Raw genomic sequence first — 14,265 nt, forward strand, 5'->3', positions numbered from 1 at the left:
CATAGTGTCTAATACGATTTGAACACTTTTCAAATGTAAAAAAAGTCACAGAAAACTAAGACAATGCAAGGAATTGGAAGAGGAAAAAGTAAATGTAAAAGTAAAACTCAAAAACCCAACTGCATGTTTTCCAACGATGCCACTTTTAATTGAGAGCACTTTACAAGTCACCTCTATAACGCGCTGCACCCACGGGCCCGCAGCCCCCCACACCTGACCGGCTGCTCATTGGCTGTGATGTCGGCTCCATTACCTGGCTTGGACCCCTCTGGAACGCTGCCATTCCAGATCTGATGAGTGAACTCGGGCCTGTTGTCGTTCATGTCGATCACATTGATTATGATGTCGATAGGGTTTTCGACTTGGTTGCCGTTCAGGTCCACTGCGTGAGCTCTCAGCTGTCGGAGGGAGAGAGGGGGGAAAAAAATGATAATGAGGAAAAAACATTATCACAGTTGGACACAAAGCTCGATGAAGCAAATGAGGCACACGCGCAAGGTTGTTTGTGAATGCGAATCATATAAGGACGACTAAATGGGCATGTTTAATGAACAGCCTAGTATGCGGAGAGAGAAGTGTTTTTATTATAGAGACCCTATAGCTGGATATTGACTTAAAGGACACGCAGTAATTGTATGGTACAAACACTCAACAATAACATTCAGGTGACTTGACTTGATTAAAATATGAGAAGAAGAGACTGTGGTACTAAAAAGCTGTGGTATTTGTCGGCCTAATCCTACACAAAATGATTATGTTCATATGGATTTACTGTATTCTATATTCAACAAAAGTTTAGCTAATGTAGCAGTGAGTGACAGACAAAGCATCCTAAACCCTAAACTGGCTACGTCACAGAAATCACAGGTAGGGCTGAAACAACTAATCGATTAATCGACAACTAATCGATTATTGAAATAGTTGTCAACTATTTTAGTAATCGATTCATCGTTTTCTAGTAAACACAGACTTAAAAAGAGCAAAAATTACATGAACATTTTTTATTTTTGATGGAAACCTACTTTGTTTTTCAAGTTAGGGTCTGTAGAGTTTTGTACATTGAAAATTTCATAGATATCGGTCTGTGTCTCGTCCAATTAATAAAGCAGAACTGGCACTACAAAAACACTTTACAACACAGTTTAAGTTTACTCCATCAACATGTCCTCAAGAGATGCCACTTTAGCTTTATGTGATTAAAAATAAATGGAAAAAATACAATTTCCATACTCCATTCACAGCCAAGCGATTAATCGATTCATCGTAAAAATAATCGGTAGATTAATCGATTACCAAAATAATCGTTAGTTGCAGCCCTAATCACAGGAATCCCGCTAGCTAGCCTGTTCGTGCAAACGCATAGCCTACATCTGTTAGCCGACCTGTACAAACGAATGGTGAAGTACGACATGTCCGTTTCATGGCATTATATAATTTATGTGGTTTCTTTGTTATTAACGTATTATAAGCTAATGTTTAGTGGCCACTGGATGTGCATCCGACCAACACAAAGAGACGAAACTTGACTGAAAAGGAGTTAGCTTAGCATTTAGCTCAGAGGTCACTCTAAAAAGGTCTGTTCATGAATTTATGATTTCTAATTTGGCTTTAACCTCAACTAAAAGTAGTAGATGGGCCTGACACGAGCTTAAAACATTCATTCATAATTTGCGATGTTTGATGGCTAAATGCTAACGGCTATTTTTAAAAAAGCTAGCTGCTAACTGGCTTGCTAACTGTCCGCATGTATTATGACAAACGCTGCTTCTCTTTTTTCCCTGTGGTATAGATATCAACTCTTTCATGGGAAAACTCCTGGACAACTGAGGGCGTACCCAAACAGCTTTCAAAAGCAGTGAATCGCCCAAAGAGTTGCACAGGCCTCAACCTTCCAAAATCCGAAAACAATTTGGACGCAAACTATGGCCCATTTAATGAACAACCTTCTAATTGTGCTTTCGGAGAGATAACCCTCCGCATGACGGTGGGAATGAAGGAAGTGCACTGCTTCTGCGAAGGACACCTTGTTCTCATGATTGAGCCAAGGATGAGGAAAGACAAAACAAAAAAACAAACAAAAAAGAGCATGTTTAGACTAACTCAGACCCGAGTCACAAAGTCGGCACTGCCGGCATTTTTAAACAGGGATTCAATGAGTTCTTTTGCAAATGTTATTTAGATAAGAAAGCCTTATTTTCAGGCGCATACTGAGTCATTCCCCCATTGCAAAAGCACATGTCAGCTCCTCTGTGATTATCTGAATAAACAAGTGCACATAATGCAGCTGCTATTTGGCGAGTGCATTTTGAAATTGGAAACAGTGGGTAGTCATCACAAAACTGTTCATTACCACTGCTAATTGTTCCTTTTGTTTGTATTTGGATTAAAATCTGAAACAAAGATAATGCAAAGAATCGGCGTAAAAGGAGTAAAAAAACCAACAAAAACTAAGGGATCACCTGTTTAAGAATTGGAAAATAAGGACAACGCTTATGACTTATCGGCCTGGAACTGTACTGAAGTAAACATTAGCGACTGCACACACGTTTCAAACCACAAGCAAATCAGGCCCATCTATATTTAATGCCTTTCCTCATAAAATGTCAAGTGAATAAATTTCATGGCACTAAAGAACATTGGAATGTAATCCAAAGGGCAGTAATGTATAAAACAGAACGAGACCGAACTAAGGGTTATCGCTTTATGTCGCGTCACTTCAAATCTTTTCAAATTCCCAGACGGATAGTCCGGAGTTTTTAAGAGCCGATCTGCTAAAATCATTTGCAGCTTGTAGAAGGAAAATTTACAGTTCTTCGCATTTATGTGTCACTTTTATTGCTTGTAATGAGTGCCTTTTTTATGGAGATGGTGGCGTCGGGACTCACATGAAAGTTGGGGATGTGCTCTCGGTCCAGGGGCTTGTTGACGGACAGCTCTCCGGAGATGGGGTCAATGATGAAGATGCCGGTGGGGGGCTGGTCGGCGCCCGGCCCGGTCACGCTGTAGCGGAGGGAGCGGTTCTTGTCGTGGTCTGAGCGGATCTGCGGAGGGGAAACGAACGGATGGGAAGTTCAGTTCAGTTCAGTTCAAATTTTTTATTCAGCCATGACGCTATTACAGACATAATAATAACAACAACAGCAACAGCAAAGTATTCAATGCTGAATAGGAGCATGAGGAAGACATTGTCTTATAAATTTCATTTTTATTTTTTTCCAAAATCTGAATCGTGGACCTTTGAGAGTCACAATTCTTATAGCTTTCTTCTGGAGTAAGAACAGCCTCTCTTTATGACTGGTGCATGCATTTCCCCACACTTCAATACAGTATGTTATATAAGGAACAATTAAGGCTGAGTATAAAAGCTGTAATGAAGCCTCATCCAACGTGTGTTTAACCTTATATAGGATACCAATATTTTTACTAACGTTACCTTTAAGTTATAATATCGAAATTATAAAGCTCGACTCATAGGTTTGTAGGACATGCTCCTAGTGGTTAAAAGAGGCACTACAATAATAACTGGACTCTGGTTGTCTTAAGCTGCAATAAGACACATACACAAGTTTAACCAGCCTTTTTTGGGGGGGGTTTTGAAAGCTCAGAACCTCCAGAGTCCAGTCACGGAGCTACATAAGAACTAGAATGGTGCAGGGATTGTTAAAGTAGAAGAGAGTCCCTTTCTGTTAATTTTCAAACTGGTTTTATGAAATTGGATCTGGCAACCGTAAGTGTGGGCTCAGTTTACTTTTATCTTGAGAAACCAAAACACATAACGTGAATAACATTTGGTATCGGTAAAACTGACATTTCAATTGAACATGTTGACCTCGTATCTGAGGACACAGATTGGGGATTTAAGATGTTTCTAAATGTTTCATAAACATTCATAAAATACATATTTGTTCGCTGGCTGATTTGCTGGTCAAAAAGTCAGTCAGTAACCAGTCACTAATTCTTTCGATATCCTCAATCATACAATTTAAGATCAGAAAAATCTACAGTTTTCTGATGGATTGCAGATCAAAAGCTCACACAACTAATCTTAACTTGAAATGCATTGTTGCGTTGTGGACAGGTAGCATTTTACATACATAATAATAATTAAAAAAACATCTATCGTTTCCCTGACTCTATTAACTCGCTCCTCTCCTTTAGAAACGTATCTGGAATTGACATGGAATCGACTCTTAATACAGCACACAAAACCAACCCAAATTGGCAGAAAATTGCTGCCACTTCACTGCACGAAATAGCGAATCTAAAATTGGACATAATCCAAATACTTCCATCACGCAAAGACTTTGAAATCCCAATGCACACAAAAGCCTTTCAATGGCTGACGCTTACGCTAACAATCGCTCAGTGCATAGTTAAAACAGTGCCCTCCATTCAGCGCACAAGCCGTGGCCGTGGCTGCGCTGTCTTTCCTGTTTTTCTGTGTAATCCGAGCCCCCTTTGTGCCTCCGACCCTGATTCATGCTGAGCAAACAGAGTGTCATTCTTGCTCTCATCCCCTGAAACATGCCTCCTAATAAAACTGGATTACACTACTCGTATATTGTCGGTAACCCAATACCAAAGAGGGGAGGAAAAAAAAAAAATGCGGGCGAAAGATCCCACCGTTTAACAACCGCCCACACCGGCCCTGTCGGGTAAAATGTCGGATAGGAACAAATCCGCGTGTGCTTGTCCTTGAGTTGTGATAAAAAAGGAGTGAGGAATATCGCAGCCGAGGCCAGAACAATTGCACTAGCGGGCACTTAAGATTTCTCTGTGCTTCTAAATAATGCCAGGTAGCTCCGGTAACAGCTGCCCCCCCCCCCCCCCCCACCCCTCCCCTTCAAACGCTAGATAAATAATACAGCCCTGACCTTTGAGAGAAGCAGTGTAAATATGAAGCGTTTTGCGGGAAGGCAGGAGCCGCGACGCCGCTGACCCTCGCAATGGGAGCTGGGGACCTGCGCGGCTGTCACATCAGGCGGAGGAGTTTGATGCAAAACGAGTGAGGCTTGGGTCGAGGCCGGGTGTTCAGAAACAATGTGTTGGATTTCTTTAAGTTTTGCATAATGAGAGCTGAGCATGTTGTCCATCGAGGCGCATTGGGTTGCCTTGTGTACAAAAAAGCGCGGTATGAATAAACTTCCCTTGCCTATCATAGGGGGGTGGAAATTCAAATTAGACTTGAAACCCGGTAAACACAAGTTATGAAAAGGGACGGGGGGAAAAATTGTCCAAACAACTGGGAAACCAGCAAAGCCACAGCACAGCGAGAACCATAATGAAAAAAGACAACAACAAAGCCTCAATTATGTGAAATGCACTGATGATTTTATTTTCCCCTGATGCTCTAAAACTATTAAATGTTTGAAAATGATTGCGTTGTTAAGGATTCATGTGTGAAAATCTCTGTAAAAATGGAACAAGGCAGTATCGCACAATAGTTTTTATTGACTTGTACTACTAATTGTCATATATGGTAGAGTGCGAGGCTGCAATTACCAAGTGCAAATATGCAAAATTGGAAGAAATCTAAAAAGCTGTCAGCACTTTCACACCAGCATGGCGTATACAGTGAATGAATAAGGCGAGCGTATGAGGTGAACGGCGTTACCCTGACAAGCTCCTGGGGGAACGGGCCTCGGGAGTTCTCGGCCACATTGATTGGGGGGATGACCCAGTCTCGTTTCATGCGCTTGAGCGGGCTGTCGGCGTTTCTCGACGGGAACACGATTTCCGTCAGATCCTGCGACTTGGCTGGAGGGTCTTCCTGTGTCTGGAATCAGAAAAGTGGATGGCAAAAGAGTTAGTGACAATGGTGTCTGGAGAGAGCGGGCAGAGGATACTGTATTTACTGTAGATGGGTTCCTATGAGGCTAGATGGTGTCCACAAAAAGTTCAAGATCTAGGGTTACAATCCCATAATAAAAAAGGGAAAAGTACATGAATAAATAAGTGAACTGACATAAAATATACTACTAGGGCAATTCTAAGAGTATTGTTTATGAGTATGAAAGAACATGAACAGGGATTTGTCTTGTCTATAGAGTCAAACTCTGAGTTTGCCCTGTATGAATTCAATTAATCTCACATCATTTATATATACATAGATAACCCAAATGTTAAAGGTGCATTATGCAACTTTTTAATGCAAAAAAAAAAAGTTGATGTTTGTGCGTATTTGACCTTGTAGTGACCAAGAGGCCGTTTGAGTGGTCAGCATGGCGCCTTTAGTTTCCATCACAGTGGTCTCTAGGACGCTCCAGGATCAATTGTTTGGAAGATTTTCACCTCTGACGGACCCTCTCACCTGAAAACCTAAAAGGCAATTGATCCTGGAGCGTCTTAGAGACCACTGTGATGGAAAGTAAAAGCGCCATGCGGACCACTCCTACAGCCGCTGGGCCCTACAAGGTCAAATACGCACAAACATAAACTTTTTTGGTAACACTTTACATTACGGGCCGGTAAGTCCATGGTACTTACAGTGGTAATTACTAGTAATGACAGTGGTACTTATTGTAGCACTGAAAGTGGTAATTACTAGTTGGAGGTAGGATTAGGGAGTCACAGAGTTACCACTGTATCTCTCATTACTAAGAGAAACAGGGGTAACTCTTAGTAATGAAGGTTGTACTTCTATTTACTATGGTACGTACTGGCAATTCAAGGATGCTACAGCAGCAATTCATAGGTAGTAAATGAGGTACTTCTACAAACATAAGTAATTTCTAGGACTGTGTGACAGGGAAAACAAGAAGTATAGCCTTCATCACTAAGAGCTACCACTGTTTCTAGAAGTACATACCTTGTAATTCTCACTATAGTATCGTTTAAGCACAATAAGTACCTAGAACTACCACTGCAAGTACCACTATAAGCGCCACAGTAAGTACCACAATAAGTACCACAATAAGTACCTAGAAATACCACTATTATTACTAGTATTTACCACTGAAAGTACCACCATAAGTACCTAGAATTTCCACTGTAAGTACCACCATTAGCACGACTGTAAGTACCATAATAAGTACCTATAAGTACCACTAATATTACTAGTATTTAAGTACCACCATAAGCACCACTGTAAGTACCACAATAATTACTAGTATTTACCAATGTAAGTACCACCATAAGTATCTAGAATTACCACTGTAAGCACCAAAGACTTACCGGCCCTTAATGTAAAGTGTTACCACCTTTTTTTCCTCACTAAAAAGCTGCATAATGCACCTTTAATCAAGTGAACAGACCATTTCACTGGTCAGGGATGCACAGTCAATCACAATCAAACCGAACTTTCAATTACTATATCATAAAGGTTATTTAAGTAGTATAATATTCTTTGCAAATAACAAAATACCCTGGCTGCTTGTGGTCTGCCTAGATCTCTACAAACATGTTCTGAAACGCATGTAATTTTTGTGTTAGTTTCGCGGTTCAAACACTACTGAATTTGCTGGGAAATGCTTCATTTTTCACCAGATTCTTGTATCAATGATGGTAGACTGTGACCTCTGCACAAAACCTTCTTCAGCACATCGCAAAGATTCTCAATGGGGTTTAGATTTGGACTCTTTTGTGGCCGTTCCATGTGTAACAAAGGATTTCTCAATGCTCCCTGAACCACTCTGGTGAGCTTGGTGAATCCTGGCATTGTCATCTTGGAATATGCCCTCACAGTGACGAAATCCATTGATGGAATGACCTGGTCATTCAGGATGTTCAGGTCATCAGCGGATCATCTTCTTTGGGCACATAGTGTTTCTGAACCTAGACTTGACCAACTCCCAGAACCCCAGATCATCAACAAATCTGAACTTCCTGTTTTCTCTGAAGTCTGAAGAAGGCCCAAGTGAGGCTAAATTCATGGTATATTTCTTTACATAAATTGAAAACGATCCTTGGTAAGTTGATGAAACTCACATATTTTATTGGTGTATAGTTGTGCTAAGTGATGATACATGTGTTGGTTTTCGGGGATTTAGTGAAATAAGTGAAATTACAGCATAAAAAAGGCAGGCACCATATTTGATCATACGGCCTGTTCGCTAAAGTACAGTATTTACTTAAAGTATTTTCTTGACAAAAGAACCTATAAACCCTAGGACTATGTTTTTATGTTGCCAAAGGTTATTTTTAGTAAAATCTTTAATATTGGAGGTGACTGACCCCTCCAACTGCACATAAAACACAATCACATTACAAAAAACTCTTGATTATGACAACAAATGCTACAACGGAAATAAACTTGTGTTATGACCCCCAATAACGCTCTTATTCATTTCAAAGTATTTCAATGCGTGCCCTATAAGGCTTAACAGTTGTGTTTCGCAATGCTTGTCCCCAAAAATTGCAATTGAGCGAATCCCGTGCACCCTAGTACAGTGTCTGTCCCTGCAAGGCTTCCATACTCGCTTTGTATTATCTTATCTCTCACTTGAATCTCCAACTACACCTTGGTGCACTGTGATGCACAGCAACCACATGCTACTGGCATCGCTTTCCCTTATAAATTGCACCCCCTTCGCCTTACATCCCGATAAAATGCGGCCACACACCGGCAGACAGGGGCCTCGTCCATAATAGATCTGCCATCCTTCCCTCGGCTGTAATGAATGAGATCTGAAACAAAGGAGGATGCTACCTGCGAGCCAGATACTAAACACACAGATGGCTCCAATTGCCTATGCCCGCTCTAGAGACTGAGGTGAAGACTGAAGTGGTGCCAAAGAAAGTTACAATAACCTTGAAACAAAAACAAGGCGCGGAGCAAGGAAAACGTAAACAATGTGCAAAGAAGAAGAAGAAGAAAAAAAAAAAGAAATCGTTCAATGACAATAAATGACACCTCCCAGAACGCCTTTGTAATCGCTCAAACGCCGGAGCGGTTTGATGGATTCCAAACAAAAACGAATTACAAAACATAGAAATTAATTACCGCTTTGCCACCTTCGAACGTGACCCATATCTCGCCCCCCCCTTCCCCTAACATCTGGGGAGCTGTCAGGGAGCTTTTGCACTAATCATGTTTGAAATCCGATTATGCTACTTGGAGATGCGGAGAGCGGCGCGCAGACAGATAGCGGCAGCCTTCGAAATATCTATTACCCCATTAAAATGGACGTCGGCGAAAGCGGGTAATTATTCGCGACGCGCGTCCCGCAATGATGAATGGGGCGCGCGAGGCGGAGCGCGCGAAGAAGAGGAGCTCGGAGGTCCGCGCTTCCCGGAGAACGTCTTCCATCTTGTGACGGGGGAGGAGGAAACCGGGGGGGGGGGAAAAAGTGCCGCCCGTGACGGATGGGCTGATTGTTCGGAGGTGCGGGAATTACATTTGTGTCGCTCTCTTTTGTCTTTTTTGTTTTGATTTGTCTTTTTTTTTTCCCGGAAGATGGTATTCTCCTCACAATCCGGCCGGTATTGAGGCTACAACAATGCTAGCGGGCAGGGACGTGCTAATGCTTGTGACAATATTGTGTGGATGTCATTGATTAAAATGTTTCCCCTCAGGCTATCGCATTCAGGCACTAATAAAATCCTCAATGCTTGATGTGATTAAAAGATGTGGGACGATTTGTGACAGTAATAGCCCTGGAGGGGAAATTACTTGCTTATGACCTCATAGCTGGCGGATATTTTTTTGGGGGGCAAACGTGATCGGCGATTTCATCACCAAAACAAAGATGTGGGTTTTTTGAATTCCGCTCATTTAAAAACACCTGAAGATGAAAAGATGGGAAAATCTCCTTTAAAAAAAAAGACAAAGATTCGGTCCGGTATGTTTTTTCCTCGCTCAATGACCGAGCGATAACAGTGACAAATAGCGTCATTAAAATCGCATACCTGCAGGACGGCTTTAATGACTGTCAAGGGCTAACGAGTGTGTATCCAAACGCCGCGCAATAATAACCAGGTACAAGTTTAATTTTGGCCCAGCAGACCGGCGCGGCCGTAGTGCCATTAACGGCGCATAACTGTCGGTATAAACTTCTAATCTGCGCTCGCGTAGAAGAACACAGCGCCCGGGAGATTGTCGGCGCGGCCTGACAGACACTCAAGGACGCTTGTACAATGTAGGGATTAAAAACGAGGAGTCGACTGGTCTTTGTAAATTAAGCAGGATTATTGCATCGGAAAGTGCTGATTAGGGCTAATGAGAAAAGTAGCGTGGCGGGGACGAACCGCGTGCCAAGAAAGGAAATTGAGCCGGGAATAAGTTTGAAAAGTCCAGAAATGTTGATCGTTGCCAATGACAAGCTCATGGTCAGTTTGGAGAAAGCAGAGTTGTTTGCCATCTAATGCCAAGGCTGTGAAATACATCATAAATGAATGCCCACAGCGGACAAGGACAAATGAGAATGTGTTCGATCCGTGAATGGGAGTGCTGCAAAAGGAAGAAACATACTAATCTGTCAGAGCTGGTGGTTCAGGACCTAAAACTCCTCTCACGACTCTCAGATAAAAACTCGGTGGCCCTCAGGTTTCTTGCTGAATTGGCACACATCGCTAGAGATTGTACTTTCCTCCAAGTTGAATAATTCCACACAATGGAAACTTAAAAAAACATTGTATTGTGAGACCGACCCGGCATTAGGTTCCAAGAGGTCGACCAATATACCGGCCGACTGATATATGGCGCCGATATTTGGGCCGATCTAGCGCCGAAAAAGCCAATATCTCTGGGACCGAAAGTGATAGAGACTGATAGCCTTTTTTTGCATTGGAAAGAGCGACATCAGGGCTTTAAAACGAGTCCTCTCACAATTCCATAGACCTCAAGGGAACAGAGAAACATCACGATGAAAACTGTTAAACTACATGTTTGTTAAATACAAGTTTCACTTAGGCTAACTCAATATGGACATGCTTGAATGTCATTTTAAAGCACACAATTGTATTTTTGATCGCTGCGCAAAATGCCGTGGCTAGCAATAGAATGCTAAGGCCAACAGCATCATACTAATGTTAACAGCAGCAAGCTAATGCTAACGGCATCATGCTAATACTAATGGCAGCACGCTAATGCTAACGGCAACTGATCAAATCTGGGACAGATACTATGATTGAATCACCTAAAGTAATCATGTAAAATCGGCCACTGCTGGAGTGGCCAAGTAGTTATGTTTTTACAGGATTATAGATGTCTGTCAAAAATAAATAAATAAATTGGCATCGGCCTTAGAGAAACCCATATCAGTTGACCTCTAGTTCCAAACCTAAATAAAAGTGTGGGAAATAGTTTAAACCTCAAATAAATTGCTCTCATCATTATTTTAGACTTCTTGTTTCAAGTCTATGGGGGAAATTGTTATGAATTTTACCCGTAATGGGTCTCGAAGTGGGCGGGGCTGTTTAGCTCCATACCAAAACCATTAACAATAATGACGAGGAACAAATTGAGTCCTAGAAGCAGCCCACTCGAGAATCCCCATTTCAAGTCTGCGCATTAGTCCCGAGCACATGTTGGACCTCGTCTGACCCTGCAGCGTGAGAAAGAACACAGAGCAGATCTCCTCGGCAGACAAGCATGTTTTATTCCCGAGTTAAAAGCTTCAGATATGATCTAATTGAGAAAAGCTCCCATAATCTAGTGTCCTCTGAAGTTAAAACCCCGGGAATAAATCAGTCCGTGGAGTGATTCTTTTCATTTCCTGGTAACAAGGCAGCGGAGCAATTGTGCGGAGCTATTTCCCCCGCCCCTCCTCCTGTGATCCTCCGCCGGGCCTCATGTCGACACACGGACGCGCGGTCATCGGAGCTAATTGCAGATGACTAACATATCCACTGGATCGGCCCGACAGATGCCTCCCCTACCTCTCCGCCTCCCCGTAGCAATCGCCGCTCGTCCCCCCTTTTCGGATGACGAGGCAATAACCCACCCAGCAACCCCCCTCCCCCTCCGCCCCCAATCGAAAAGGCGAGCTTAGTCAAATCAACTTTTACGAGCTGCTATTCTGCATCTGCTCTCGCTATCCGCTGACCGCGTTGAGTATACGTTTGCACTCCTGGTAAATTGACACATTAAGTTTTAATTAGAGAGTCTCACTGAACACCTGCTTCAATTTAGGAGACCAGTCATCTGTGAATGTGCGGCGGGCCTAATAAGCGGAAGTTATTGGAAGTGACGATGATGATTTTTTTTTTCTTCTCCCCGCTAAGTTTGGTAAACAATGAAGAAACACTAACCACGCTAAACCAGTGCCGTGTGTGCGTGTGGGGTCTTTGACTTCACGATCACAACCAGAAATGAGTACGCTGGCAGTTCGTCATTTCTTTGAAACATCTAAATTACTACCGGGTCTGCCTTTAAAGCACCTGCGATGTCAGCTTCCTTCCAGTCTACCACCTGGCATGTTGGTTAGCCTCCATTCAAGCACCTGGCATGTTAGCAAGCTAGCTTCCACTCCAACACATGGCATGAAACTATGAAAGGAAAGGTTTTGTGCTTTTAACTGTTTTTATAAAAGCCCATCTAGGAACAAGTGCTGCAAACTAGCTTCTGCTATAAGCACTATGATGCATAGTACAACAGACTTATGTTACAGTTTGTCTATGTTTTTTGTTTCTGTCCCTATAAAATAAAACAAATAAATGAATAAAAAAATGAGTTAACTCCTTATATAGCGGCGAATCTCACCAACAAAAGTCCAATCTATCACTTAAAGATCCTGTACCAAAAGTACATTGCAAAGGTAGCAATTTGTGAGAAAAAAAAAAAAAAAGACTCTCCATGCGGTGGTAGTGTCTCAACTCTCCTCACCAGTAAGTAACTAAAAAAAGGTATATATTTTTTTAAATGTCATTTTAAATGTCAATGAATGCAGTGACGTTGTGATCTGAAATACCATTTCAGTGTGAACATCATAAAAGATCCAGTGTTGCATCAGGTTTTCACCCAGATCTAGTATCAATAATGGGAAAGTGTGACCACTAAGGCAAAAAACAGCGCTTTACAAAAAATCGATTCATATTTTCATAGAGGGATAATTTCATTATTGTAATCACCCATCTATGTTTAAATTAAGAATGATAATGCCTTACACTCAAGTTTCTCAAAGCGCTACACTGTCGTCATTATTCATTCACACCATACTCGGTGGTGGGAAGCCATAGCTGCCCTGGGGTAGACTGACAGAAGTGAGGCAACCAGTCTGTGCTATCGGCCCCTCCAACCACTACAAACACACTCACACAATACATTCACCCATCCTGGTGTTCCTAAATACTCTCCCATCCAAGTACCGACCAGGCCCTTCACTACTTAGTTTCCGAGGTCTGACGGGATCAGGCAGAGCAAAATAGGTGCTCCTGTTTCAGTCCAAGAGCTCAAAGAGCATCTGTAACTTTGGTGCCCTTCTTAAAGGGGGTTCCTCCCACTGCATCAGTGAAATAGTTGTTTTGTATACTACCTTGTTTGCCAGTGTGACATGTTTAAGTTTAAATGAAATGAAATGTTTTCTTTAGTATTAAAAGTGTAGACTGTTTAAGACTGCACACTGCACAGTGACTTTTCAGTTTCATACAGTGATTGCCTTTGCTATTTTGGGTTTGTTGATGCACTTGACCTAAAAAACAAATAATATATATATTTAAAATATATTCACAGTCAGCAGTTATTTTATAAAAAAAATAATAATAATCCAATAAAATCGTAAATAGAGTTTTTATAAGAACATTTTTTGGGACGGAAAAATTGCCCAACTCTAGTGACACTGCGCAAAGTCTTCTCCAGCACATCCCACGATTCTCAATGAGGTCAAAACCTGTGGTGGCCAATCCATGAGTGAAAATGCTCCCTGAATGGAATAACCTGCTCATTCAGGATCTTAAGGTAGTCTGCTGATCTCACTTGTTGGGCACATACCATAACAGTTAGTAAAATGCAGGTGGCCACTTTTGTTTTGGTTCTTGGTTGGGCACATTCCATGCCTACCTTGTAGATCAGCCTCTTGCATTGGTAACACTTTAAAACTATATCTAGCTAATATATCATTTAGCCAGATCACAATTTGAACCTCGTGGGCGCTGGGTTTACCTGCTGGCGTGACTGCAGAGACACTCCGACTTGCGCGGTCCATTGCTGTTTGGTGGCGATGTCGTTGACCCTCACTGTGAATGACGCCGGTCCGGTCAACTCAAGATTCCTCGCGGCGTAGACCACTCCGCTCGGGTCTATCCGGAAATCCGACGCGCTACCGCTTTCGAACTTCAGCTGGCCTCTTCCACAGTTGGCAAAATCCACTGCGAGACAGAAGAAGAAAG

At 42.1% G+C, this 14,265-nt stretch overlaps 1 protein-coding gene across 1 annotated transcript in view; it reads right to left on the bottom strand.

Annotated features, from left to right (window-relative positions):
* Positions 1-14,265, bottom strand: part of cdh2 (cadherin 2, type 1, N-cadherin (neuronal)) — a gene marked incomplete at its 3' end in the record, with an annotated part of 94,257 nt that overhangs the window by 25,100 nt on the left and 54,892 nt on the right. The window contains exons 3-6 of the mRNA XM_079569146.1: positions 14,039-14,244; positions 5,615-5,776; positions 2,886-3,041; positions 254-398 (exon numbers count right to left, since the gene is read on the bottom strand). Of these exons, the coding sequence (XP_079425272.1) occupies positions 254-398; positions 2,886-3,041; positions 5,615-5,776; positions 14,039-14,244 (669 nt within the window). The remainder of the gene's footprint in view (positions 1-253; positions 399-2,885; positions 3,042-5,614; positions 5,777-14,038; positions 14,245-14,265) is intronic.

The sequence above is a fragment of the Gobius niger genome, assembly GCF_951799975.1.
Source record: "Gobius niger genome assembly, chromosome: 13".
Taxonomy (NCBI): Eukaryota; Metazoa; Chordata; class Actinopteri; order Gobiiformes; family Gobiidae; genus Gobius; species Gobius niger.